Raw genomic sequence first — 27,846 nt, 5'->3', positions numbered from 1 at the left:
CCTAATTTGTAGGCTATTTCGTTCAAAAGAAGAGTAAAACTGTGGTCGTTTTCAAGCAGAATCATTGCGGGCAGGTTTATAGTTTGAACAAGAGATGAAAAGTTCTTATTTTGGCCGTCCTATTGCAAGATGATGGGAAATGAAACATTTAATATCAACCAAACAAAAAATACGATGCAATAAAAATCATTGTTTTTTGTTTTTTGTTTTTTTTTTTTTCACTCATATATTTTACATGATATAAACGAAAGAAAAAAGAAAAAAAAAAGCTCAGTATGACAGTGGAGACTGAAGTGGCTCTGTGGTCAGTCTCTTTCATTGTATTTTTTCGATAGATCTTTGGCGAGGATTAAATTACTTACGCCAAAGTGACAAGATGTGACAGGGGATCTACTCTGAAAACTCTAAAGCCGCATTTTTAATAATTTCCTCTCAGCTCTATTTTAGAGGAATTGTTTGCACTGGTGACGGATGCAGTTTTCTCACGTACGACAATTTTGGTACCGCCATTTAGAAGAACGTATTCGTTTTTAAACATGCCCAAAGGCAGGCGTCCATCAGGTAAAGATTCATGGCGTGACCCATCTCATGCATCAAAATTGGTTTTCTTTCTTATTTCCACATTTATTACTTTGTTTCAGAACCACAATGAAGGAGATTTTTTTCACCCACCTGCTGATTGTTGGTGCTATCTTGGTATTTTTATGCGGTGTGTATGAAAATAATTAATTCTTTACATTTTAAGCCTAAACAAAGCGCATTTTCCTTCAGTTTTAAAATATTTCACTGGCAGCAATTTCTATGATTATTTACTTGGTTGGGTGTTCACGCCATAACGCTTGTATTCCTTTATGTTGCAAAAAATAGTGGTAAACACTAAATTTTCAGAATAGTAGCAGTAGTAGACTTTATTGGCGAGGGTAACATAAGTGAGTCCATTTCAGGCGAACTGGTGGCTTGTTTATGTAGACTGATTAAAATGGGCCTTTCACTGAACCAAAGGTTGAAAAGTATAAACAAATCAGCCTCTGAAACCCAGGGGCAGTGACTTCAGTTAGGACGAGATAAACCCACAAAAATGGACGCAAAGAAAATTTACAGTAACTCTTGCGCTTCAATTTTTGCGGTGTTTACTTCCTCCACCCCCAATTAACAGCTCCTGGCTCCGAGTCTCCGATGGTAAAGCAATAAAAGGAATCAATTTATTATTATTCGCGTTTTGCTAAAGCAAAACAACAGATTCAAGTGTTCATGAAAAAAGCAATTTGTATAGTTTTATCTTCTGGGCGAGGGAAGTTTTGAAAAGAACTATTGCTGGTGACTGACGTTTCGGCAACATGAGCGGAAATTATCTTCAAAGTCAAGTGCACCGCGTTTGTCAGTCGTGGTGTTTTAATTCCAGTTCATTGAAACTTATTGGTCTGTTTAACAGTCGTTGGTTGGTTCTTCTACATATGTAAGTTTCGATCCGTCTATTGTTAGTTATATTAGGTAGGTCTCATTTAGATCCCTCTGTCAGGTAGATATCTATCATTAATAACGTAAACAATAGGGTAAATCGCGGAATGTTTGTTCGCATGATAAGTCCAAGTAAAGTCATTTAATTGCATCTCTACTTGAATTAAATACACGCCAATCTTTATAGCATCGATTGTAACATGGTTGAGTAGATGTTGTAATGTTGAGCGCATGCGTTGTCAAACATTCCTCATGCAGGTCTATCAAGCAGTGTGGAGTATCAAACCTTTTCAGACTCAAAAAGTTACAGTGAAGCTCATGTAGCATGTCAAGGATATAATTACAAGCATCTGGCAAAGATAAACGAGCTGGATGAACTAACTCAGGCGAAAACTGCTTCTGGTTATAGTAATTTAGAGAAGTACTGGACTGCTCTACAGGTGTTGTAAGTAATACGTTTCCACTGTTACCGTTAAGGTGATTCCTCTGAAATAAAAGTTGCCGAACAATGTTTTTGAAACTTTCCATGAATGTTCCCTACTAGGCACTGTTTCAAGAAATGCAATAAAAATGATAAGTTACCATGCTCATTAAAGAGATATAACAGGCCAATCTTACCCCACTTATGCCTAATTACGTGAATTACTTCATCAGTTCACCATAAATTTTTGCGGTAGCTGGAAACAAAGTTATTAAAGCAATACTTGAAAAAAATCTTGGTAAGCAGAAAGTCTCGGGCACTTGGAACAAGGTAATATATAATCTATGGAAAAATCACACAATTCTAAATGACACTGATTCAAAATGTTCCTCCAATCGTTGTTTTCAAGGTCATAATTTGCATCCTTGAGTAACGGTTTTGTGCGCTCTTTTAGCTATACCTTTTTTTTTTCCTTCTGAACAATTAATTTTTTTAACTTAAAGAGGATAATATTTACCCCAGATTTATGTAGTAAAACATATAGGTCACCATGCTTGTTTGAGAGAAAACGGGCATTTATTTCGCTGTCGAGCTTAGCTTGAGGGAAATCTCTTACATTATGTACGTGCACGCGCCCATGTGTCGGAGGCGCCGTGGCCTCATTCTTAGTGCGCTCGTCTCCGGATCAAGCGGTCCGGGCTCTAGCCCTGGCCGGGGACATTGTGTTATGTTCTTGGGCAAGACACTTTACTTTTACAGTGCTTCTCTCCACCCAGGTGTATAAATGGGTACCGTCGAACTTAATGCTAGGGGTAGCACTACGATGGAGTGGCATCCCATCCAGGGGGGAGTAGAAATACTCCCAGTCGCTTCATGCTACAGAAACCGGGATAAGCTTCGGCCTGGTGGGCCACTTGGTTCGTGTGCAGACTTTACCAACCTTACGCGCCCATGTGCGCGCGCTAATGGCATGAAAATCGTGCGCAGTAGGAATGCGCAATGCAATATTGAGGAATCACTTTAATTACTACACTCAGTTTATGTCAATATAAATATTATTTTGTTAAAGAAGTTTAATCTTTCTAGTTATGACAAAGTGCCTGGAAAAGTGCAGTGGAGATGGAGTGATACTGGAGTGCCATTTGCAGCAAAACCGAAGATGTACAATATCGTACATGTAGACGATGCCAGGAATCTAGTAGAGACTGGCCCCATTAAAGTTTACTGCTTCTTGGTCACTAGCGGCACATTTCTGGAAATTGAAACCTGCAGCGAAAACCATGCTTATGTTTGCGAGAGATCTGACGGTAAAGAATTAATTTACTGATATTAAAGATTTTTACAACTTAAAACTATCACATTTTAGCATTGGCTCAACATGTCTAGACTAAAAAATAGGTCCGCAATGCGTACTTGTGGTCTTATGCTTAGTTTTATCAGGAGCCATAATCGGGGACGGAGACCGTAAGCGCGCGCCATTCAAGTATTGGGGTTGTCCCCATGATATGGGACAATAATTCTATTTTTAGAACAAATTGCGCCATCATCTGCGGCACACGCGCGTGCATGCTGCGAGGATTTTTGCGGATGTCGCGCGGGGGAAATGGCGTCCGAAATTCCCGAAATGTTTCATGTTTTTGCCCCACAACTCAACGCGTTTACGTCTGTTGGAGTTTTGCTTAAGTATTTTCGTCGTAAGCTGCTCCAGTTTGAGTGAAGTAAGACAGTGTCGAATTTAGGTATGTTCCGCTGTAAGCTTATATATATCGCTGACCAAGTTGTGTTCCGACCGGCTGATGCTTCTTTTACATGAGCTGTACATTACTCCACTTTAAATTTCACATATGTTGAAGATTAACAGCTTTTCCATTACACAGCAAAAAACTAGCTGGATATATTTAGATATAGCAGAGCTTCAGGACTTCATAGTTTCATAGCTCCTCTTGCCACACGCTTGTCAGTCTATCGCGACCGAAAAGTAAAACAACATAATTGCTAGTTTGAGTTTCGCTTGAATTGTAAGCAACGCTTGATGTTTCATCGAGGCTTAATAACTTTACGTCCGTAGATACTGCTCAGTTTTATTCGTGTAAAAATCCAGTAAATTCTCTGTTGTCGATGAATGAGAGCGCCCGCCGATGCGTGTTTTGTACAGTCAGTAAACATGACAAATTGTACTTCCGCCGCACTTTCGTGTGAACAGCGGCGTGCATCGAACTCAAACAATAGCTCTATAGTTTTTAAATATGTTTAAGATTGATAAATGTTTGAGAACATATTAAAAGCTAAGCTGAAAATATGTGAATAAAGCAGAAACAATCAGCAAAGTTACGATGACGCTTTCTTTAATCAACTTGGAATAACGATTTCGATTTTGTTGATCGAGTTATAAAAACTCCTTGTCTATTTTCATTTTCGCAGTGTAAAACTTCACTATGTTTATGTTGAAGAAACACACATGATGTTAGTAGCCTTTTTTGCATTCGTGAAATTTGTTGCAGCATCTCAACACAAAAGATAACGAAAGAAATCTTTGTCAAGATTTGTTGACAATTGAAAACACCGACTCGGACTTGAAAGTGCACGAGCTGCACTATGCAAATGAGCTAATTGTACGCGTCAGACTTTCCTTTCAAAAACCTTTGCAAACTCACCAAACAAGCAGAGACAATAAGAAACCATCAAAACAGGTTTTGGTTATGATTAAACATTGTCTGAGAAACTCACAAATTAACTCGATACCAGAGTTGAGAGTTTTCTTGCTATATTCTTAAGCATACGCGTGAGCTTACAACTAGCGTGAGCAGATCTTATTATTCATTCCCAGCGCGAGATTGAAGTCTTGTTTTCGACCCTGAAAAACCCACCTTTTCCGTTAGCTCAGAGCATTAAACTACACATAAGCGTCCTGGTTCGTATTCCCTGCCTTATTCCTTGCCATCGCTGTGAAAAATACGCAAGAGAATCTCTAACTCTCACCATTTGATCACGCAACGTGACAACATCCACGCGAGAGCCCCTGACATGTGTGTGAATCCGCGCGGATATATGACGTCAGGATGGCGCAATTTGTTCTAAAAATAGAAAAATTGTCCCATATCATAGGTGCGCGCGAATCCCGAGACTTACGGTCTCCGTCCCCGATTATGGCTCCTGGTTTTATTCCATTCAGTTGGAATGTTGTTTTTTATATGTCGGTATCTGGGAGTTCATTTGCTACAAGTGAGAGGATAAACAAGTCGTTATAGATTTTAAGTTGGAAATTTATGGCAGGATATTGTTTGCGTACTTAAGTTATCTCCTAATAATAATTATTCATTTAGCTCTTTGTCCCCGTGGGACATAACACCACAACAATCTCTTAATTTAGCCCTTTGTTGTGCAGCTTGCAATGCCTTGTCATATGTGAGTTTTAACTCACTAAGCTCGGCACTGTTTACACAAGTTAACTTGTACTCGTAATGTCGACATGTATTGCTTTTTTAAATGCATAACAACACCAATAACTGAGTCCCCTAATCTGGCTTGCGAGAATACTGGCTCATGAGAGCTTGTGGGTGCAACCCGCACTGGGTTTCAGGCCAATGTATATGAGGCTTGCGAAAGCGTACTAGCTTCAGTGCAATCAAGCCGAGTCTAGGTATGTTGGCTTGCGTGAGCTACGCCAGAAGCAATGGCCGACGAAACAACTCGAAAATAATGACTAGTAATTACTAGTACCCAGTCTACCTATCGAACTATTCACACTCCCGGAGGTCTGTCACGTGTCATCTCGTCCTCAAAGTGACACCGCTTCAAGATCGGCCTCTGACTTAGTGGTGTTAGGTAAGACCAGAAAAATACCTGCATATGTGAATGTAGTTCAGCTTAAAGGTTTTTTCTTTACCTTGTGCAAATGTAGAAAGTAAACGCATAGTAAGGATATGCCCCAAAGCGCTAAAACCCCGTTCACACGTGTACGCCAGTTAACGGATATATACCTAAATATGTTTACGTCTGTTGTCCGCTCGTAATTTACATTTATAAACGTGTACGTTAACGTATGCTTTCCACGAAAATGCTCTCCAACCTGAGTAAATTCATAAATTCTCTCTACATAATTGATTAGCAAGGAAAGCTCGCTAAGAAGATGAAAAGCTTGACCAAGGCTAAAAGAAGGGAATGGTTATGAAACCCGGCAAACATCAAAGGAGCAAAGAAAGACAAGATTCATGTTGGAAGGTTCACGACCGTGCAAAATGTCTTTGTCGTGCTTAAGGCTTAGCAAATTATATATTATGTATTATTGCTAATTTTTATTTATTATGTAAGATCCAAGTGTAACATTTTTTCTATTATTCGTTCTTGCGTAATTTGTTTTTCCTTTGCGTACGCAAATTAGTTTATACTTCTTTTCGTCCTTTTGTTTAGTCTTTTTTTTTGCGTCAATTTAGGTGTTTATTCCTTTCTGTCCGTTTTCGCGCCCTCGTTAGCGTTTCTTTGCTGTTTCATCTTCATTAGCGCCTTTCTAAGTTTCTATAGTTTTATTTTCCGCATGTCCTAGCGTATTTTCCATATCATAGCTTTGCAGTACAGTTTTGGGGCAGTTCATTTTGGTCCGCGCTTAGCGCAGTTCTATTTAGTTTTCGTGCTAGTCTCTTCGCGTTATTCGCAGTCCGTTTCACAACAGTTTTCTCTGGCCGAAACAATGTAAGTGTAATTCACAGTCCTCGTTTTGCAGTTTTGTTATTTCTTTATTCGAATTTAGCTTAGTCGCAACTTGTAACTTTTGTTCTTTTACTGTTTTAGTTTCAACCCACGCTGTTTGTATCCACGCTATATGCATCTACGCCGCTCGTATACACACTCTTTGTACCACGCCGTTTTGATTTGTGGAGTTGTTTATTAAAGGCCAAGAGAGTTTTTTACGCTTATTGCAGTTTCATATTATATAAACACTAGTGAAATACCAGGATTTTTCCTTTGACTGAAAAATCATATCTTTCTCGCGCGCAGTGAAGATACCATTTTTATCTTTCACACTGTAGGGATATCATTCCTTTTTGATAACATTTTTCTTTTGTGCCTTCAGCTACACTTAAATTTGTCGATGTATGATCGAAACATCCTCGGTCGTCTTCGGTAATCTTCGGCTATCTTCGTTTATCGTCGGAAAACGTTCGGAAATGTTCTGAAAATGTTTGAAAGCGTTCGTCTGGCCTTCGAAACAATTTCGGAAAATCTTCGGAAATCTTCAGAAAGTGGTCAATATCGAGTTGAACACTCGAAGATAAAATTCGTATCCCCGCGCGGGCATAAAATAGCCTCTATATATCTATTAAGGTCGGTGCCTAGTAAATACAAAGGTTTTTGCCCCAGGTTAAGACCACGTGGAAAAAGTAGATCTTTGCCAGGGCTATTGAAATCCACTAAGAAAAATGGGGTAGCCACGCATTTTTTTTCGAGATAATTAGCCTTGAATCTCAACAAAAATGCTGATATCAGCATTTTTCTGATGAAGAAGGAAAGGATATTTCTTCACAAATTTCCTTAGAATTCGCCTTCACATACAGAAAAGCAAACACATTTATAAAGATCTGAAAACTACATGATAAATGGTAACATAAAAACTATTTTTGGTATGTTTTTAATGACAAAATCGTTGCAACAGCGCTTTTAGCGTCTCTGACAGCCTTCCTCTATCTCAGCTAGAATACAGTCTTTATTAAATCCATTTTGAGATCACTGGTTATCCTTGCAATCTGATTGGCTCTCAGTGGTGCGATTTATTCACGAATCGCACTATTTTTTGCTCTAAATCGAATCTTTTTCTCAGCTAATGAGAATGAGACAGTGAAACAAAACAACCAATCAGATTTCAAGATTAGTTTAAAGTGGTCGATAAAATTTTAGGAAAATGAAAGGCAAAAAGCTATTGTGTGGAGAATTTTGCAACAAGTATAGCCAAAACTTTGTTGTTATTGTATTTTTTTTCCAAAAAAATTGACGAATTTAATTAGTTACAGTTTCTGAATGACGATTATGAGCTCCTTCAGGCTGAAGACCTACTTTAATGGAAGTTTCCAGCTTTCAGTGTCCATTTTGACGAATATTTTGGCGATTTTTCTTCAACATCTGCTCAAGATCTGTATGATACCGAGTCCAGTAAAACGTAAACAAACGAAAACCACACAACAACAAATTCAGAGCCATCTCAAGAAGGTAGATGTTTCCAGGTTTCCGGTAGTTTCAAACGAAGCAACAAAAGAGCTCAACTCTGTCGCTGTGAATAAACATAGTCAAAATACGCCACACTGCACAAAATAGTGAATGAACGAACATCTTACGAAGCCGGTGCCAGTCCCGCCATCTTGGAAATATCTTAAAACAAGTGGCGCAACAAGAACTTGACAAGGTCCTGAGTATTGAGTCCTACGCCGAGGTCACAAAAAGAAACGAAGATGATAACGAGCTGGACTCCCTTAAATCATGCCAATGAACGGTATTTAAAAGAAAAAAAACGCACAATCCACTGGGCATCGTGCACTCGAGGGAGAAATCGATCGCAGAATTACACAGGATATGCACCTTCAAATTCCTTCTCCAAAAACAATGAAAAGTCTCAGTCTCAACCACAGAAGAAAGGAAGGCCTTCCATAATTGATTCAGGCGACGAGAATTGAACTTTTATACCTGAAGTAGGCTATTTTCGTTCTGACTTCAGAACTGCTTGTTTCTTTGTCATGTTCGAATGAGTTTTCGTCACATGACATCGTTTTGCACACTAAATGAGACGTGAAGGCGTTTCCGGTTCCGCTTTTTTTAACAAGCCGGCTACTGGAACAATACACCAAAAATCTAAAATTTAAGGCGATAAAATTGTGCGATTTCAAAATGGCTCTAATAAAGTGGCAATTGAACTTCGTGTCGTGCAATTTTGGTCTGAAATCATACTTGTGATTTCAAATCACTCGCCGAAGCGGCTCGTGCGATTTCAGCTTTTTGAAAATCTCACTCGTGCAAATTAATTCCAAATTGAACGAGAAAAACCGTATGATTACCTATACAAATTGCACTCCACTTAGTTCAATTACCATTATAAATACCTTTTGCTACAACCAGAAACTAATCACGTGTTGAATAGGCTTGTCACTTCCATTTCGTAACATAAAATGTCGCGGTAACCACGCGGTTTTTAAAGTCATTGATTTTTTTTTTTTTTTTTTTTGAAAACTTTTACGGTGCTCGTTACATTTTTTCCTGTCACCTCCCCAGTAAGTAAAATATTTGCGCATCTCGCATTTGTTTTGTGCGCGCACAACGCCATCTGCAGGTACACGTTTACGGTTGGATCTCAGTATAATTTTCGGCAGATAACAGCTAGTTTTCAGCTGGAAGACGTTAACAGTTAGTAGTTAGCGATATGCTGCTATTCTGGTGTTCCTGGTTTAAGTACAGGTTCATTAAACTTCATTTGGTCGCAGTAGGGAAATTTTGCTTTCATTTTAGTCGCGTACTTGTTGGCGTAGTAGATTGCGTCAATGGGGAGCTTAAGAAACCACGACGGCGACGCCGACGACAACATCGATTAAAAAATGATTTTATATTTTACCTACGAATCTCGCGATACCCTAACGTCATTTACTTTGTTTCTCGCTGTCAATACTATCACGAAAACTGAATCTGGGGCACAGCGATAAATTTGAAATAAAAATTAAAAAAACTAGCCGTCGTAGTTCACGTTCTCCAAACAACGCAGAATTCGGTCATTTCACGTTGTTGTTAGGCAGAGAACGGCAAAGAAATGTATCAAGAATTATAAGGCACTCGCACAGCCATTATTCGGCTCATCAAACCTTTTGTTTAGCCACGTTGCCGCTGCCGTCGTGGTTTTCTTAAGCTTCCTAATGTCAACCCAGCGCGCGCGTGGCACTTGAACCATGCCTTGCGTGATACGTAGAACGTGTGCGCTCTAACAAAAGTAGGCACAGTCCTCAAGGTCAATCCTCACATTTGCATTGCGCATCCTTACTGCGCATAATTTATGGCGTCATTAGCGCGCGCTCGTGCACGCGCACATTGAAAACATGACGGATTTGCCTTGATATTGAGCTCTGTCAGTTGAAAAATGGCTCTAGCTCACCAACGAGCACGGGCACCCCAATTTTTTTTCCAGTCATTGTAATCAACTAATCATAAGCTTTGCGTGAGAAAAGACTGATCTAATTTCTATTGCTGAAAATTGAATAAATAAGAAAAATAGCAGATACACTGTGGTCTTTTCTATTTTGCAGTCGGTAACCACGTCAAGAAATTTGGTTCAAATTTTTAATCAAGGATTTAGCTTTCTGTCTGAATCAAACTCAAAATGTTTATTTGTGTCCGACACAATGTATCGACTGTAGCTTAATGCGTGTTCTTATGAGTCTGGGCTCACAAAGATTTTACAATTACTGGGAATCGGTTTTATAAAAAGCATTAAATAATGCCAAAATGGGGCATTTTCAATACCTCACTGCTCCTTAATGAGCATGGGCACCCCCCTTTTTTATTTCAAAATTGAAGTAATCATATGATAAATATTCCACAAAGTTTGAACAAAAATCTATTGTCACTTTTATTTCAGAGCAATTACCTTAAGGTCATTCCTCACATTTGCATTGCGCATCCTTACTGCGCATAATTTATGGCGTCATTAGCGCGCGCTCGTGCACGCGCACATTGAAAACATGACGGATTTGCCTTGATATTGAGCTCTGTCAGTTGAAAAATGGCTCTAGCTCACCAACGAGCACGGGCACCCCAATTTTTTTTCCAGTCATTGTAATCAACTAATCATAAGCTTTGCGTGAGAAAAGACTGATCTAATTTCTATTGCTGAAAATTGAATAAATAAGAAAAATAGCAGATACACTGTGGTCTTTTCTATTTGGCAGTCGGTAACCACGTCAAGAAATTTGGTTCAAATTTTTAATCAAGGATTTAGCTTTCTGTCTGAATCAAACTTAAAACGTTTATTTGTGTCCAACACAATGTATTGACTGTAGTTTAATGCGTGTTCTTATGAGTCTGGGCTCACAAAGATTTTACAATTACTGGGAATGCGTTCTTATAATAAGCATTAAATAATGCCAAAATGGGGCATTTTCAATGCCTCACTGCTCCTTAATGAGCATGGGCACCCCCCCCCCCTTTTTTATTTCAAAATTGAAGTAATCATATGATAAATATTCAGTGGACAAAGTTTGAACAAAAATCTATTGTCACCTTTATTTCAGAGGAATTACCTTAAGTTGTTTTAAAATAGCATAATATTATTAGCTAGAATAGAATAATATTATTGGCTGTAATCACTATCGTTCTCATTTTTAATTTATACACGTTCGTATTTTTAACGAGTTCTTAGCTCCTCGACGAAACGTGTTAAAATAAATGATTGATTAATTGATTGTCTGATTGATTAATTGATTGAGTGACGATTGATGCGTGAATTACGAAACCGAAACGATTATATCGGCTAGTTACTCGGGAGCCTGCGATCAGGCGTTCTTTTTGCACACCAAAAAACCGGTTTATCGCAGACTAGTTGCTCAGGCGGTTGTGCACGGTCAAGACCTAAAACCGAACAAAAGCATACAACAAAAATCTTTGTCGGGTTTCATAACCATAACCATCCCCAGCCCTACCCCCACTTCCCGCCCGCTCCATTAACTATGCCTCGATGGAACAAAACGCAGGCCAAGGTTTGCATGGAAAATCCGTTACACGTATTTAAATATTGTTGTTCGTGGGCCATTTCTTTTTCTTTTTCGTTTTGTTTGTTGATTTGTTTCGTTTCGTTTTGCTTTGTTTCTTTAAATTTTTGTTTTGCTGTTGACAATGTTGTTGCTGTTGTTTTTACATCTTATCATAATACGGTGTTCAAAGCAAAAAGAGAAAAGAAAGAAATCATGTGAATTGATTCTCTCTTGCCTCTGCAACGAAACCTCTTCGTTAGCACTTAAGCTAATCCCTAAAGCATGCAACATCAAACTAAATCATAGCCAATTGGGAAAATTTCGTTTATTCAAACCCTTTATTGGGGAGTTAATCTAAATAATAACCAGCGATCCATCTTGCTTTTTCCCAATACTACGGGTAAGCCACACATTCACGCATCTCGGACCTATTCCTAGGCCTCGTGGAACGAATCCAACAACTAAAATACAGTTTAAATTCCTTCAAAATATACTTAATTTACTATGCGCATTTTTACAATCTTCGTGCACGCTCATAAACTTTTAGAAGTCATACATTGTTTATCGTCATACAATTTCTAATGCACGAAAGGATGCCGAGAATCCACGATGTCCTAAAACTAACTGAAGGCGGCTTAGGCACTGAGAAAAGACAAAGTGTTAGCGCCTTCAATTCCATTGCAAAATTAAGGTATACTTCAGTCTTTGACCATTCCTAAAACAATATCGATTACCTTTGCAGCCTTATCAACAGGTATGACAGAGTTGAAATCAACACAAATACGACCCACGACTATGGCTACAAGGTTGATGTCTGAAGTGACAGCAACATTTAAAAATAAAGCAACAGATACGACTAAGATTTTGGCTTCAAAAAAAATAAGTATTTCTACACCTGTGCCCACCAGTATTTCAAACACGCTACCAACAAGTGCAGATCTAGAGGAAAAGGTGATTGTCGTGTTTTTTATTATTATTATTATTATTATTATTATTATTATTACTATTATTATTATTATTATTACAGGGTGCAATCACAAGGGGTGGCGAATGGTCCTTTAAAAACCTTAGGTTTCACAAAGTTTTCGCCGCATTTCACGGTCTCGCTGTTTCGTTTTTCTTAGCAGTTATGTGCGTCTCGCAGTCTCGATTTTTTTCACAAAGCTGTCTCAGAGTCTCACTATTTTTCAAGGCTAAGAAAGTTTCAAAGTACCGACTAGTTTATTTCTTTTATATAAGCTTAAATGACTTCTGAACGTCTTAGAACCTCAACGTCTCGAGCTCGCATCTGTGAAGTCTCGGTCTCGCAGTTGAAGCGGTCAAACTGTCTCGGGCTCGCAAGGAAAAACGCTAGTCTCGCCTTCTCCCAAATTTTCACATTTACCATTCACCACCCCTAATCGCAGTATTCTCCCGCTTGCAAATGTAATGTACCAGTAAATTGGGAAAGATATGTTTTTTTTTCTTTGAAAGCCAATGACCCTTCATATCTGTTGCTTTGAAGAACTGATCTTTAAATATATGTCTCCGATTCCGAGCTTAATCATAACAATTACAATTTCCTCAAATGTGATTGGTGCATAAACTGATGTATTTTGCTCTATTTTATCTGCAAAGTTGTAATCGGACAGTGTAATCGGACAGTTAGCTGTAATCGGACACCTGTAATCGGACAGTTACATGAGCCAATCATTTTAAGTCCTCTTCACTAAATCCACCAATCACAACATTGATTACAGTTACTATAGTAACCAATTCAAGAGACTGACTTTGTAAAATTGTGGAGGTTTAGTTTCCGATGACTGTTTTGAAAGAAACTTGACAGTCATTTTGCAGGCTATTCCCAAATTCTTAATTATGATATTTAAAAATGACTCAGTATTAAAAGTTATTTTTCAAATTGTGGGAAATTGTAATGGTTATGATTAATTGTTAGCAGGACATCGTGTCATCCAATTCAGTCTGTAATCATACTCGTGATTAACAAATCGGACTCCCACTTCGCGGTCCTCCGATTTTGTTAACCAAAAATGTATGAATTCCTCCATCGAGCCAAATTTTGCTCGTTAGAGACTAAGAATAGTCAATTGGACCGATTTATGGCGAAAAAGAAAGTTTTTGAGAAAATTTGTGCTTTTCTTTAGTCACTCGTATGATTACAGACCGAATTGGACTCCACTCAGTCTTACTTCCATTATTAAGTCACTGCAGACAGATCTCTTGCCCCATCCCATTGAAATACAAAACACTCGTCGTTGATATTTGTCAATCATTCAATTTATGTACAGGTACACAGCTTTGATCCGTTTATATATTCATCCTCTTCCTTCACTTGGGCACATACAAGCGGCGAAACCTATCGTACTTCTTTTCTTTTTTGACTCTTGCCATCGAAACCTGAATATTGAAGGAAATAATAATGGTGTAGGTATATGGCAGTATACATACATCGTTCATGAAAAGGACTCGATTCCAAAAATTGGAATTCCAACTCGATAACCACCGATCATAAATGTCAAAAAAAAATCGTTTGGTATACACATCACCTGATAATATTGTGTTTCTCTTTTTGAATTAAAAGATAACAGAATATCTGATCAAATTGAAGCAGCTCAGTGTTGACGAAGAAGATTCTCTGCAGGTAACTAGCTGTCACCCTTTCTCCCAGGGGATTAGTTCTATCACTGATTGTCTCGTCGACCAGTCAAAGGTTATTTACGGCTAGAAAAAATGTGTCCTTGGCAGGGGGATTGTGTTATGTAAGTATTTTTGGCGGAAAAAATGAACACCCAAAATATCTGCCCAGTTAGCTGTATAATGATTCTAACAAATTCCCTGTGAAACATATACATGCTCTGCAGGAGTGGTCTATTTCCTTGTTTCTTCATGCTATTAGAGAGCTTCGGCAAATGGTATAGAGAACGTTGCCAAAAACGATTTATCAAACAGAACAGGCGCAGGCGCGTTTTGCATCTTACTACATGTTTTACATGTTCTCTGCATGCAAAATAACGTGAGATGACCGAATTTTACATATTTTAGACAACGTTCTCCTCGACGGCTTAGTTTTCGTGTTGCTATCGGAAAAGAACTCGTTTATTACATATCTAGCTTGACAAGGTTTCAGAGCGATAGGCGCACTGAACAGGACTAGATATTTGGGAAATTTCAAGGTAAGATTTAAATTAATTCATGGTATAATTGTTATCGTGCCAGCCGTCACGCATTCTCGCCGTCTTTTCTTCTTCTTTTTTTTTGTTTTTTTCTAATTGGCCAATGACTTTAATTGCAGACCCCACCAAGTGTTAATCTATTTTAATATTGGTGCCTATACTTTTTTAGATTGCCGTGAATGAAACATCAAGGCTACTGACATATTTCAATGACAGTTCCTATTACAAAACAGCGACAAATTTGTTGGTAGCCACCCAGCAGCTTGAGACATTTGCTTTAAATTACGCGATGAAACATCTAACGACAAATAGAACCTCCGATGCTAACATAATTAACACTGGAGGGCACTTTGGTGAGTTACTAGAGCAACTTTAAAATGGTCCGCTACATTAAATCGGTACCCTATCGAGCTTTCATAAGGACCTTTATACGAAGGCTGTACAAAAGTGTTACTTCTTCAGGGTACGTCATGATCTCCGACAAATTGAATGATTATGATATATTTACAGTCATATCAACAAAATATGTATACATTTTGAGTTAGGAGTTTCGCGCAAGCCATGTTCTTCCCTCATTATTTACTGGAGGCTCCACCGACTTCCACCTTTTTTGTTTACCGGGGGGAGGGGGATGTTCGAGGTAGGCGCCAATTAAGAGACAAATAGGATATTTTCACCAGCTTTTCCACCTAATCCAATTTATAACATTTTCTGATGTTTCCAGTGATGGAGGTTCGAAGTGTAAGCGTTGGTCATGAAAATGACGTATGGTTTCCGTCGGAGGACGACAGAGAACACTTTGGTGATGGAAATGGAAGGATAGTTCTACCAGCAGAACTCTTTGGAAAACAAGGTATAAGGTTCAGCCTCTTAGAGTAAATCGTCTTTTCAAAACTTTGTACGTCCGAGGGTTAATATCATCACAAATCAAACGCTCAATCGGATTTAAGAGTTTGTTAGTGCGAGGGATTCGAAAGGTTGATCTGTGAGCGTTCATTTCAGTATCCAGGATATGGTAATCACCGAAGCAAAATAAAAGCATTATAGAAGCATTTTGACGTTTTCCCTATGACAAGACAACAGCTTTAATCAATCCTTGAAACAATAATAATAATAATAATAATAATAACAATAATAACAAAACAATAACAATAGCAATGACAACGACAACGACAACGACAGCGACAGCGATAACGATAACGATAACGATAATAATAATAATAATAATAATAATAATAATAATCATAATTATACAGGATAACCCTTCAGTATATGAGTACTGGGGTCCTGTTTGAACGAAAAATGTAGCATATAAACTAAAATAAGATAAGCGATTATAGATAATGTGAAAGGTGAATTGATCAACATGACAAGAGCGTGGGACAAAGAAAAAATCTGAGTTCCCCGACAGGAATACAGGAATAGAACCCATGACCTCCCGAACACCGGGCGGGCGCTCTATCCACTGAGCTACGAGAACTCAAGGAGAGCAAGATCATTCAACATGAGTTCATATGTAGGTTAGAGATAGTGTTATTATCGTGATGGGATTCTGCTGTTGCCGATGTACGTTTTAGCAATCGTCTTATTCTGTTAACGAAAAGCTGTGACATAATTTGTTTTTTCTGGTCTTCAGAATTTTTTGTGGTTGGAATATTATATAAAGACATGCACAAGTTACTCCCAGATGAAAGTCACTCATTCCTTGATGGGTATGTATTGGATAGTGGGGGAATCAAACATGCATGGGCAACTCATCTTAAACACGGAGCGATCCTATAAAAGACAAGGACACGCCACCTTTGAAGCACTTTGTTGGCTTTTTTGAGCAATGGTGGAAAGCCGAAATAACGGTCGTGTAACATAGAAGTCGTGGAGAAACATCGTTTTCTTCGTTAAAACAACGGAGTCATTCACGTAGAATAATATAAGGTAAATAATAAAAACAAAGTGAAAATGAAACTTAAATCAACACTTTAGAACAACAAAAACAATGAATTTTCTTCGTCACTTCACGGAACATTCGAATTTCACAACTAACTAAAATAACAAAGCTGATGCCTGCGATAAACGAGCTATCTGTTTCCATTTATCTCAGCATGCCGAGAACGAAAACATATTTCGTAAGAGGTGATTGTAGTTAGGCCGGCTGTGAAGACAGACGGATTTTGGTGGGATATTTAAAATTTTCAGATTATGAGCGTTATGATATTGCAAACAAAATGCAAATTCAACAACGCTGAGTAATTCCTCAAAATGTTCTATATTCAGAGCAAAGAAATTGGAAACAAAAAGTACTACGAAGAAACAAGAGAAAAATGGCAAAGTGAGATTTCGCCTGAATATTGACGTAAGAAATTAAAGGAGAAGGAACAAAAATTGCGTTCGTAAAAGGCCGACTGAATTTTAGCAGCAAGAGTAAAACAGCAGCCAATGTTCACCTTATGGACTCTCTTTTAGATAACTGGCCGAAGCATAACCACACTTCCGTAGATATAATATATTACCTTCGCAGTCTGCTTGCATCTTTTTTTTCCTACGAGTTTTAGTTTCCAAACTTATTTCTCTTAATCCTCAAAGGAGACATTCTGCAGGCATCAAAAGAACTAGACACGACATTTTATAAATTTGAGTGAACAGCTCAAATTCATACGATAGGCTTTCGCAAGTGGGAGAACAAAATTATGAAGTTGAAATTTTAAAGTCAATTTTCTTTGTAAACTCTTCTCTTGAAGCTATCGTTCATTTGGTTCAAAAGGCATTGCTTACTTGTAAAATAGAACAGAAAATTACACCCGTCGCTCTCCAGAATTTTGTGGCATCGCGCTAAAATTAAACCTGAGTGAATAAGCCAATCAAATGGGAGCATTGGTCGTCTGTTGGGATTTGTGATTGGCAGGCTGATCACCTCAGACTCGTTATATAGGATCGCTCTGTGTTTAAGTTAAGTGAATTGAGTCTCCAGCCGTACAGGGATGTAGAAATAAAAAAGTAATAAAAGCTTCTTTCATTGTTTGCTAATACACCTCTCTTTCTTAAATGTATTAGGAAGAAACTGAAAAATACAAGACTTCAAACCCGAGTCATCGCGTGTTCTATATATCCTTACTTGTCTGCTCCTCTGCCAAAAAACGTTACTATATCGTTCACATTGGAAGAGGTGAGTGGAGATGTTGGCCACTGCTTTTATTGTTTTCCATTGACTACCTGTATAACGAAAGGCTTTGTATTATTCTTTGCTGTTCTATTCAGGGATTACCAATGTTGGAATTGAAATGGATAATCTTTAAGTAGAAGCAACCAAGATATGATGAGGTGCAGAGGAAAAATAACCGCTTGGGAAAAAACCCTGACGTACCACATAATTGTACATACACTTGAATATATGAAATAACATATATTTGAACTAAGGAGAAAGATATGAAGACCTGATTGATCATCGCAGTTATACACTTAACTTAAGCAGTTGTGAAATTAAAACCTGAAAAAAATTCAGGTCTGAACCGTCATAGAAATCTCGAGCTCATAATCTAATTGTTAAATAGAAAGACTACTTTAAACCAATAAGCGCGCTTATTTACATAGGGCTATTTTCTAAAATACAACACAAGTCTGCACACGGGCCAAGTGGCCCATCAGGCCGGAGATTATCCTGATTTCTGTAGCATGGGGCGACTAGGATTATTTTAACTCCCTCAAGGATGGGATGCTTGTACATCGCAGGGTTACCTCCCCCCCCCCCCCCCCTCCCCCAGCATTAAATTCGTCGGTAACCATTTGCACACCTGGGTGGAGAGAGGCACTGTGAGAGTAAATTGTCTTGCCCAAGAACACGACACAACCCGGACCGCTCGCTCAAGGAGGCGAGAGCACTAACCATGAGGCCACTGCGCCTCGATATACAATTCAAATTTTATTAATACTCACCAGGTGGGCTCTTTGTTGGTGTTACTCAACTAAAATTAGAATACATGACATAAAACTGAAGTACAATCACCATAAAATTACCATGAATTACGATAACAATTACAATAAGCGAAGAAGTAACGAGAAAGAGTTTATTTCTTAATTGTCTTTTAAAAATTGACTCTAAATCCATACAAAGTAGGCTATATTATAATTTAGCCCTTTCACATTCCCTTTATTGAAACTGTTTTCGTTTTCTTTCTTTAAGCCTTCTAAACTTGATGATACGCCAATTTGTGTATTCTGGGACTTTGAAATCAGGTACATTTTTAGTATCTACTTCAGCTATTTTTTTGTTCTGACATGCATATGTTTAAGTTAAATTGATTATGATCTTGATTTCTCCAGGTCCAAAACTTTAAATCTACCTGGTAATCACTTATTTGCATGTTTCTTCTACAGGAGTCGATTCAACGGTTCCTGGTCAAACAGGGGATGCACGTTGATCACCAAAACTAACAATAACGTTGTGTGTAGTTGTAATCATCTCACGAACTTTGCCGTTCTTTTGCAAGTGGGAGGAAAAAAAGTGAGTAAATCCTTCTAAATTTGTTGTTGATGGTGTTGCCGTTTTTTCACATCTTTTTTCTTTATTTCTAAATACGTTTATGGAAATGTGACTGAGAGAAGTGTTAATCAACAAATAGCATTTTAATCATTTAACCCTACGAAAAAGTTTACGACATTTTGTAGGGGCAGGATCTTGGTCAGTAAATCCAGTTTTATTTTTTGGTTACCTCTTTTAATGCATAATTGCGGGCCTCCGTCGGCCCGAAAGGCCGCCAAGCGGAGTACCATAAGGAAGAGAACCATATGCATGGATAGCACTAGAAAACCATGCAACTCTTTTTTCACGATCAACATGGATAGCGGCATGACTCCCGGGCGCGTGCGCCCTACGACGACGACGCAACATGGCGGCCACACTCCAGCTAATAGTCGACCAGGTCGTTCAGTTTGATATTGTGCGTCCATGTTATGGTCAATTGACACCTGTCGAAACAAGGTATCCGCTGACCAGTATCGCGCGAGACCATATCGCGGGCACATGTTGTGACCTCATCAAGATCGTATGCTTTTTTTTTAAGTTGACCGCTGGCTAAGTGTTGTTGTTTGATTGGATCATATATTAAACAGTTAGATAATGAGCTCCAGATTTCTATCGCTGCGCCCTCGTCAACTATCACGCATAATCTAAAATTTTATAATCTAAAATCTACAATTTTATCTACATACTCTTCACAGACACTTCGAAAACGCCAAGAAGGAGCCGTCATTTGTTTACAAGGGCACAATGCTGCGCTACTCACTATCTATCACAGAATAGATAGTGAGTAGCGTAGCCAATCAGAGAACGTCATTCATGATAGAACGCTAGTAGATTTATACTTATATATTATATATTTCATTATGGATCGCAGATAGTCTAAGGGACCCTAATTAAATTGCACTGAAGTCCAGTTATCTTTTCTTCCTGACATGTAGGTTCCTGACAGACATCAGTTCGCCTTGAAAGTCATTACTTATATTGGTTGTAGTCTGTCGCTTGTGGGTGAAACTTTAACTGTTCTCGCTTATCTGGTTTTGATGTAAGTAAACCCTCCATTATCATAGTAAGTCCACTAAGAAAACATTTTCTGTGGTTTTTCCGTGTAAATTAACATGCTTTGTCTTGAACTTCTCTACAGGGACTTCATACAGGAGCAGTGTCAGATACGACTCAATCTAGTCATAGCCATAGCCGTGGCACAAATCATTTTCCTCGCTGGAATTGATGCTACATCAAAACAGGTAATTGCATCTAGATAAAAATTAACCAATTACCATCCAATACTTATTTTGTGTGTTTTTTGTGTGTTTGTTTGTTTGTTCAGCTGTTTCTTTGTTTCGCTTTGCTTTGTTTTGTTCGTTTTTCTTTTGTTTATTAACTAACGTCGAAGAGCTAAACTGATTCTCCAATAATATTATTCCTTCACAGGGAGCTTGCATTTTTGTAGCAGTGTCTATCCATTATTTTTATCTGGTCGGATTTGCCTGGATGCTTATGGAGGGAATCTACTTGTACCTCATGGTTGTCAAAGTTTTCAACACTCTTGTAAAAATGAAGCTATTCTATGGATTTTCTTGGGGTATGTGCAAACCTTTGTTTAGCACATTGCTTGACTGCCCTTCATGGCTAGATTAAGCATCATTGGAAAACGAGAAGTGATTCGTCAATCGCTGGATGTAGTTAAATATAAATCAACTTTACACAGTCAACCCATTTTTAATTCAAACGATGAAAATGGCATAGCGAAGTAAGCAATGAGTATGTAGCAATGAGGATGTGAACAAAATACACAGTGAATGATAGTACCTGGTCCCGAGGAAACCGCTAGTTTTCGATTTCCCAAGATTCTCGATGTTTTCGAAAGGAAGTCGAGAGAAACATCGATGTTTTAGGGAAATCTACAGTGACTGTTTGAGTCGCTGGGGAGTAGTAAATAAGTTTTTTTGTTCCTCAGCTGATAGTTAAGTGTAAAGTAATAGGTAAAAGTTGCCTCTAGTTAGTGGGAGATCGAGCGACAATTGCTCAATTGTTGACCAGCAAGCGACATTTCATTTAGCTGTTGCCACGTTAACGTAAACCAACTAATTTAAACAATGTAAATAATTAGAGCGATATAATGTAAGTAGAGTATAGTGCTGTAGGTAGCCTAAAGAGTGTGCTGTTCGTAATTGCATTGTAAGAATTGTTTCCCTTGAGCTATTGCAAAATTAAAAAAACTAACAATAAATAAGAAATAAATAAATCAGCCAATAAGAGCGTGCTTTAGATTCAACAAAACTCCACCTGTTGTATGATTGCAAAAACATTTCATGTTCGTCATCAAATCAGCATCGCACCATAATATATTTTGTTCCACTAATTAGATGATTATACGCACAGTGTAACGAGAAAAATCCCGCAGAACTGATCAGTGAATTAATTTGATTTTTTTTCTGGCAGGCTTCCCATTGCTTATGGTGGTGTGTTCAATTTTGATCGCTTCTAGCACAGAAGACGGAGTTACAAGCTATGTGCATAGTAACTAGTAAGTATCTGACCATTTAAATTACAACAAGAGAAAGCTCAGTAGGTTTACTGGCTTTCAGGCTGGAGCCGGTTTCACAAGGCCGACCAAGTTGGGATGATATGTTTCCTAATTATAAATATAAGTATCTGTGAAGGTGAGTTAATCAACATGACACGAGCGTGGGATAAAGAAAAATTCTGAGTCCCCGACAGGAATCGAACCCATGACCTCCCGAACACCAGGCGGGCGCTCTATCTACTGAGCTACGAGAACTCATGGAGAGCAAGGTCATTTAACTGAGTTCATATATGACAGGTGTCCTGCATACTGTTAGGATCCTAGCAGTATGCAGGACACCTGTCATATATGAACTCAGTTAAATGACCTTGCTCTCCATGAGTTCTCGTAGCTCAGTGGATAGAGCGCCCGCCCGGTGTTCGGGAGGTCATGGGTTCGATTCCTGTCGGGGACTCAGAATTTTTCTTTGTCCCACGCTCGTGTCATGTTGATTAAGGTGGCCGAACACAGTTTTGGCGCGCGCTTTTCTGATGCAATTCAGCGCGCGCACAAGGATTGCAAAAAAACAAACATGCCGTCAATACAGCGATCATTTTATTTACTCAACACCCGCAGTATCTGTGCTATTTTTCTCTATAATTGAACGCGGCGTATTGATGGCTTTAGTCTTTTATTACAAAGATATGTTACAAAAAGGTAACGATGCAAAGAGCCCAGCAATTCTCAGCTTTTTCTTTGTTACCGAAAGAACCCAGTTAAATGCAGCGCATGCGTAGTAAGTCAAAAACTTGCGATTGAATGAAAATTGCACTCTCGGAAATACGCCAATTTCTCGATAACCACTCATTAGAATTTCACGAAATTTGGCCCGAAAATACTTTAGGAAATAAGTAACTGGAGTATTGAAAATAATTGAACTTTAACAAAGGAAATTCTAGATATTCCAGTGAACCTTCAACAAGGGATAATTAAAGATCTCTCTGTTAAATTATTAGCAAAATGGTGGTAACTTGTGAGAATCGTTACAAGCTTGTTGCATGCAAATTATAAAGAAAATCTAATGACTAGATTTTCTGCAAATAAAAAAAACCGATTTTAAAGGCCTGTTTATATTTATTCATGTTGCCATGGTAACGGCAATACGTCAGCTTAACCATCAAAAAACCAAAGTTTGTGTTGTTAACTAGCTTGCTGCCATTTTTGACGACCGAGGGATCAAGGGTTTTAGAGAAAAAGGTGAATGAAACACAGGTATCAAAAACTGTGTTCAGCCACCTTAATTCACCTTCACATTTCATTACCGAGCTTAAAATTCACCATCTTTATTAACTTATCACTATATAAGTATCTGTTTCAACACGGCTGCAGTTGCTATAATTGTCAACTGTTGAGAAGAAATTGTTGACATTTATCTTAGCGCACGACTCCATTTACCTTTTTAATTCTGGCCCCTGGACTGGAATCAAGCTTACAAAACAATGGCTTGACAACTGAACAACGAAGATTATTTTAGGGTGTAACTAAACCGTAGATAAATATTACAACACAACTAGCTAAGGACTAAGTAAACGTTATAGAAAATGTCTTTTACCAATCGTAAAAACAGAAATGGGACTGTTTTCTTATTTGTTTGTTTGTTCCTTTTTTTTTTTTTTTTTTTTTTTTTTTTTTTTTTTTTTTCATATCGCATCTTGTTTTTGCAGCTGTTGGGTTTCATTCTCAAATAATTTGGTTTGGACCTTTGCCGCTCCAGTGCTCGTGGTCTGCCTGGTAAAATTAAAGATTTTTTTTTTCTATGAACCCAGTTAGCATATAGTTATTCATTGAATAAAAAAGAAATTATTCTCTCAATAGAAAATGACTCATCGACGATTCTTGTAATAACAGCCATATCAAATGTCACCCCTTTCAACATCGGGGAGTGTCCAATTGGAAAAAAAATCAACATTTGATTGTTGCTTAGAGGACTAGTGAAATTTGATGAACCGTATCATCCAAAAATTGTAGATTTTACAAACTGTTTCAATCCTGTTCGATTCCTTTAAAATAACAAAGCTAACTTCAACGGCTTTTCCCATTATGATATCAGTATGGTCTCGACACCTCGCAGCATCAGGTTATGGGTTATGGGCTTCACAACATTTGAATTTGAGATCAAAGTATCTTAAGAAGTGTACTAAAATAAGCAAGCAGATATCTACAAATCCTTTCGAAGCTTTTAATTTTAGCCATTTCTAATTTGTCTACGCCTGCAATTTTGAGAACAATGTTTAATGTTTAAATAATTGATTTCTACAAAGCTCTTGAGTTATCCTTGAGTTGCCCGTTTCTTACGTGTGGGTTTTTTTTCCTTAATCCTTCAGATAAACTCTTTTGTTCTTTGTCGCGTTGTGTATGAGATGTCACAGATGCAGGGTAAAAAAGATACCTCCAACGTCAAGTAAGTTGCTTATAAACTTTATTCCTCAATCTTTGTGATCTTTAGGGGGCCGCTGTAATTGGCTAAGCTGTAGCGGCTCCCCTGGCCATTTTGTTTTGTTTTGCTGTCTGTTTTTTTTTTTTTTTTTGCTTCCTCTTCTTTTTCTTTTCCTTTATGTGTAATAGTAGGCCGAAGCTTAATAAATAAATAAATAAAAAATCCAGAACTATCATGCGTTTTTGAATGCAAAAGCACTTTTATGTTAACGCTGTATTTTATTGTATTTAAAGGCAAGGTTTAAGGGCATGTGCAGTTCTGTTTCCTCTACTGGGAATGACCTGGGTGTTTGGTATTTTAGCCGTGACGGATGCTGGACTTGTCTTTCAGTACATCTTTACTATCCTCAATTCGCTTCAGGTAACGAGGAAGTCCTATTTTTCGGTGTTTCTTCGACATTTATTAACAACAGACAAAAAAGCATGATCATGTTCATGGACAGTTTTATTGTCCAGAAGTGGTTCTATAATAAAGTATTGTGTTAACCTTTTTTTTTCACAATAACTGTCTAATTTCTCGCGCGCTGATTGGCTCATTTTTATCATCAATAAGAGAACAGACGGATAAAATTTTAATTTACGCAATCTTTCAAGTTCAACTTGCAGCTATCAAACTGTCACCTTTTTAACCAATGAGATTTTGTGGAATTTTTTAAGTAGCCAATCAAAAAGCGAGAAAGCTATTGACAATGTTCGCGTCATTTTGAATAAAATTCACTTATCTTTGTTTACGGCAAGTTAACGGCGTCTTTTCCCCTCATTTGTTCCCGGCATTTGACCATTTTAGCCGGCAAATTTTAGCCGGAAAATTAGTTTACTGCCATTTAGCGGGCAAATTAGCCATTTTAGCCGGCAAATTAGTTTACTGCGGAACCACTCGCCTGCGGCTCGTGGTTCCACAGCCACTTTGACAATGTTAGGACGCAATTTATCATCAATAAGAGGACAGACGCATAAAATACTGACGTCAATTTGTTAATTCGTTCTTTAAAGTCTTAAGTCACGAGTCCTGTATCTGGGACTCGTTTTTCTATCAGATAAACAAAATTCTCCATCTGGGCTAGAAGGCCACCCTACTTGAGTTAGTAGAATAATGAATATGATGTCTCTAAGTTGGATTTACCAAATAATCGGTAGGAGAAGGCAGACCGTCTGCCAGAATATAGTCAAACCATTAGTAGCGATCTCTTGAGTGAAGTGAGTCCTTCTCAGGAAGCGCTCACATATATGTATATTTCTTATTGTAGGAAATTGAAGCAATAATGTTACTGAGTAAATAAAAAACAAGAACGAATAACTTTTTTGGCTTTCTATAAGGTTACGTTCACAATGTACTTAAACGAAGCACATTTCTCTTCAGGGATTCTTCATCTTGATAATGCACGTTCTCCGGAGTACTGATTTTCGCAACGCGTATCTTCGAAAGAAGCACAAATGGGAAATCGCAAAGAAAAGCAACCTCCCGGGCCTTCGCTCAGTGGCAGAAAACTCAAGCGCATGGTCGGAAAAGCATGCCATGGGTAACCTGTGTAACAGCACAGAGAGTCCTGATCCAATGTTCAGACGGCATCAGATCTCGCCAATCAACTCCGATAGAATGGACACCAGAAGAAGCTGCCTCGCCCCAGTAAACGTATAAGTTCTGTGCAGTCACACAAATGTGACGTGTACTGAAAACGTTTTTCCTATTTAGAGCCTATTTATCACTACTAAACAGACCAACATAGACTTAGGGAAGAGCATCGTACGGAGACGGAGTAAAATGTTGATAATTAGCGTCTTATGGAAAGATTTTGCATACGAAAGGTGTTATTTAACAGCACCTTTCTGGATCTAACTCTGTTGCCGATATTCGTGACCATGCTCTTGCTTATGCGCATGCTTATTTCATGCTCATACACCACCCAGTAAAAGCCACCCTCAAAGCTGGCTTGCTACAGTTTTGAAGGAGTAAGAGTCTAACTTGCACATTTGAATTTTCCGTTCTGTGATTGCTGTTTCCTTGAGTGTTTTACTATTACTTTCACCCACTTGAACAATACAAAGCTTAATAAATAGCCAAAATGATTGACCGAGTGCTAAGGGAAAGACTGGGCACAAGTAGTTTTCATGTGGTGTTTCTCAAAATCAACCCATCGAACCCTGTCTCAAAATTTCAGCCCTTAGAAATTGACTATGATTAGACATCGATGAAGAATAAAATATAAATCTTAAAGGCACATATTTGTAAGCCAATAAGGGCAGATATTTGTAAGCCAATTAAATGTAAGGCCTTGCCTATTTCAAAACTAGCATAAAAGAAGGTATTAATTTCCTTTTAAAAAAATTACTACCGCTACAGCGTAGCTTAAGAACAGAGTTTGAATTGCAGGTTGTCTTTTAAATGCCATACATGATCTAGCGCGAAGAATGCTTTCAGGACACTCGCTCCAGTTGAAATAATCCGAATTAAGTAATCCCACTCTGGAAATTTTCGTTCCAGGCCTGACGTCATAATTCTGTTGAAGTTAGTATCTGAGGTGGAATAGGCTTGATGTTTCATTAACTTACTTGAATGTAGCAATGTGGCTATTTTTTTTAACTGCTACTCAAGATTATAAAAGCATCCATGCTCACTAGAGACAAATCTGCCCTTCAGATCCGTAGACGAATTTTCTCGTATTGTAAACTATTTATTGTTGGAAGGCGAGCTTTCGTTTCACCTGGGCGAACTGATGAAGGTGGATGAAGTCAGATGGAGGAAGTTAGATGAAGGTGGATGAAAGTGGATGGAGGTGAATGGAGTTAGTTGAGGGTAAATGAAGTCGGAGGAAGTTAAACAAAGTTGCATAAAGGAGGATGAAGTTAGATGAAGGTACATGAAGATGGTTGACGTTAGATGAAAATGGACGAAGATGAATGAGGTTAGACAAAGGTCAGATGAAGGTGGATGAGGGTGGATGAGAGTCTGTGAAGATCGGATGAAGGTGGCATGGATGAAGTCAGATGAAGGCAAACAAATGTGAATGAAGTTAGATGAAGGTGAATAAATGTGAATGAAGATATGTGAGAGTGAATGAAGCTAGCTGAAGGTGAATGAAGTTAGACGAATGTGGATAGACGAAAGTTAGACGATAGTTAGATGAAGGCAAATGAAGGTGGATGAAGTCAAAAAAGGGTGGATGAAGTCGGATATAGTTAGGTGGAGATGCATGAATATAAATGAAGTTAGATCAAGGTAAATTAATGTGAATGAGGTTTGATGAAGGTGAAGGAAGTTAGGTGAACGTGGATGAAGGTGGATGACGTCACATGAAAGCAAATGAAGATGGACGAAGTTAAATGAAGATGGATAAAGATGGTTGGAGTCAGATGGAGGTGCATGAATCGATGTGAATGAAGTCAAATGTAGGCAAATGGAGGTGGATGAAGGTGGATAGAGTTAGATGGAGGCGAATGAATTTAACTGAAGATGGATGAAGGTGAATGAAGTTGAATGAAGTCAGATGAAGTTGAATGTAGCTGGAGGAAGGTTTAGGGGGGTGAATGGAAAGTTGGTGAAGTTAGGTGAAGCCAAACTGATT

General features: G+C 38.2%; 1 protein-coding gene across 1 annotated transcript; it reads left to right on the top strand.

Moving 5' to 3' along the window:
- Positions 1-198: 198 nt before the first annotated feature.
- LOC110057183 (adhesion G protein-coupled receptor G2-like) lies at positions 199-27,168 on the top strand. The gene is made up of 20 exons (XM_020763767.2): positions 199-561; positions 642-709; positions 1,717-1,903; positions 2,966-3,186; positions 12,338-12,546; positions 14,177-14,236; positions 14,938-15,121; positions 15,493-15,621; positions 16,405-16,480; positions 17,817-17,928; positions 18,943-18,995; positions 19,137-19,263; positions 20,220-20,323; positions 20,423-20,525; positions 20,713-20,863; positions 21,724-21,808; positions 23,512-23,578; positions 24,172-24,248; positions 24,518-24,644; positions 25,644-27,168. The coding sequence occupies exons 2-20, from the start codon at positions 649-651 to the stop codon at positions 25,920-25,922; spliced, it is 2,412 nt and encodes an 803-aa protein (XP_020619426.2). The 5' UTR covers positions 199-561; positions 642-648; the 3' UTR covers positions 25,923-27,168.
- Positions 27,169-27,846: the final 678 nt, after the last annotated feature.

The sequence above is a fragment of the Orbicella faveolata genome, unplaced genomic scaffold (assembly GCF_042242905.1).
Source record: "Orbicella faveolata isolate gen_17 unplaced genomic scaffold, um_ofav_v1 contig_34, whole genome shotgun sequence".
NCBI classification, from domain to species: Eukaryota; Metazoa; Cnidaria; class Anthozoa; order Scleractinia; family Merulinidae; genus Orbicella; species Orbicella faveolata.
This window is presented reverse-complemented; position numbering and strand designations above follow the sequence as displayed.

Excerpts from the sequence above, each read along its gene's own strand:
- LOC110057183 (XM_020763767.2), top strand. The coding sequence starts at position 649 with ATGAAGGAGATTTTTTTCACCCACCTGCTGATTGTTGGTGCTATCTTG. Across the intron at positions 15,122-15,492 it reads TAACACTGGAGGGCACTTTG|TGATGGAGGTTCGAAGTGTA; the intron begins GTGAGTTACTAG and ends TGATGTTTCCAG. Across the intron at positions 16,481-17,816 it reads AGTCACTCATTCCTTGATGG|GAAGAAACTGAAAAATACAA; the intron begins GTATGTATTGGA and ends TAAATGTATTAG.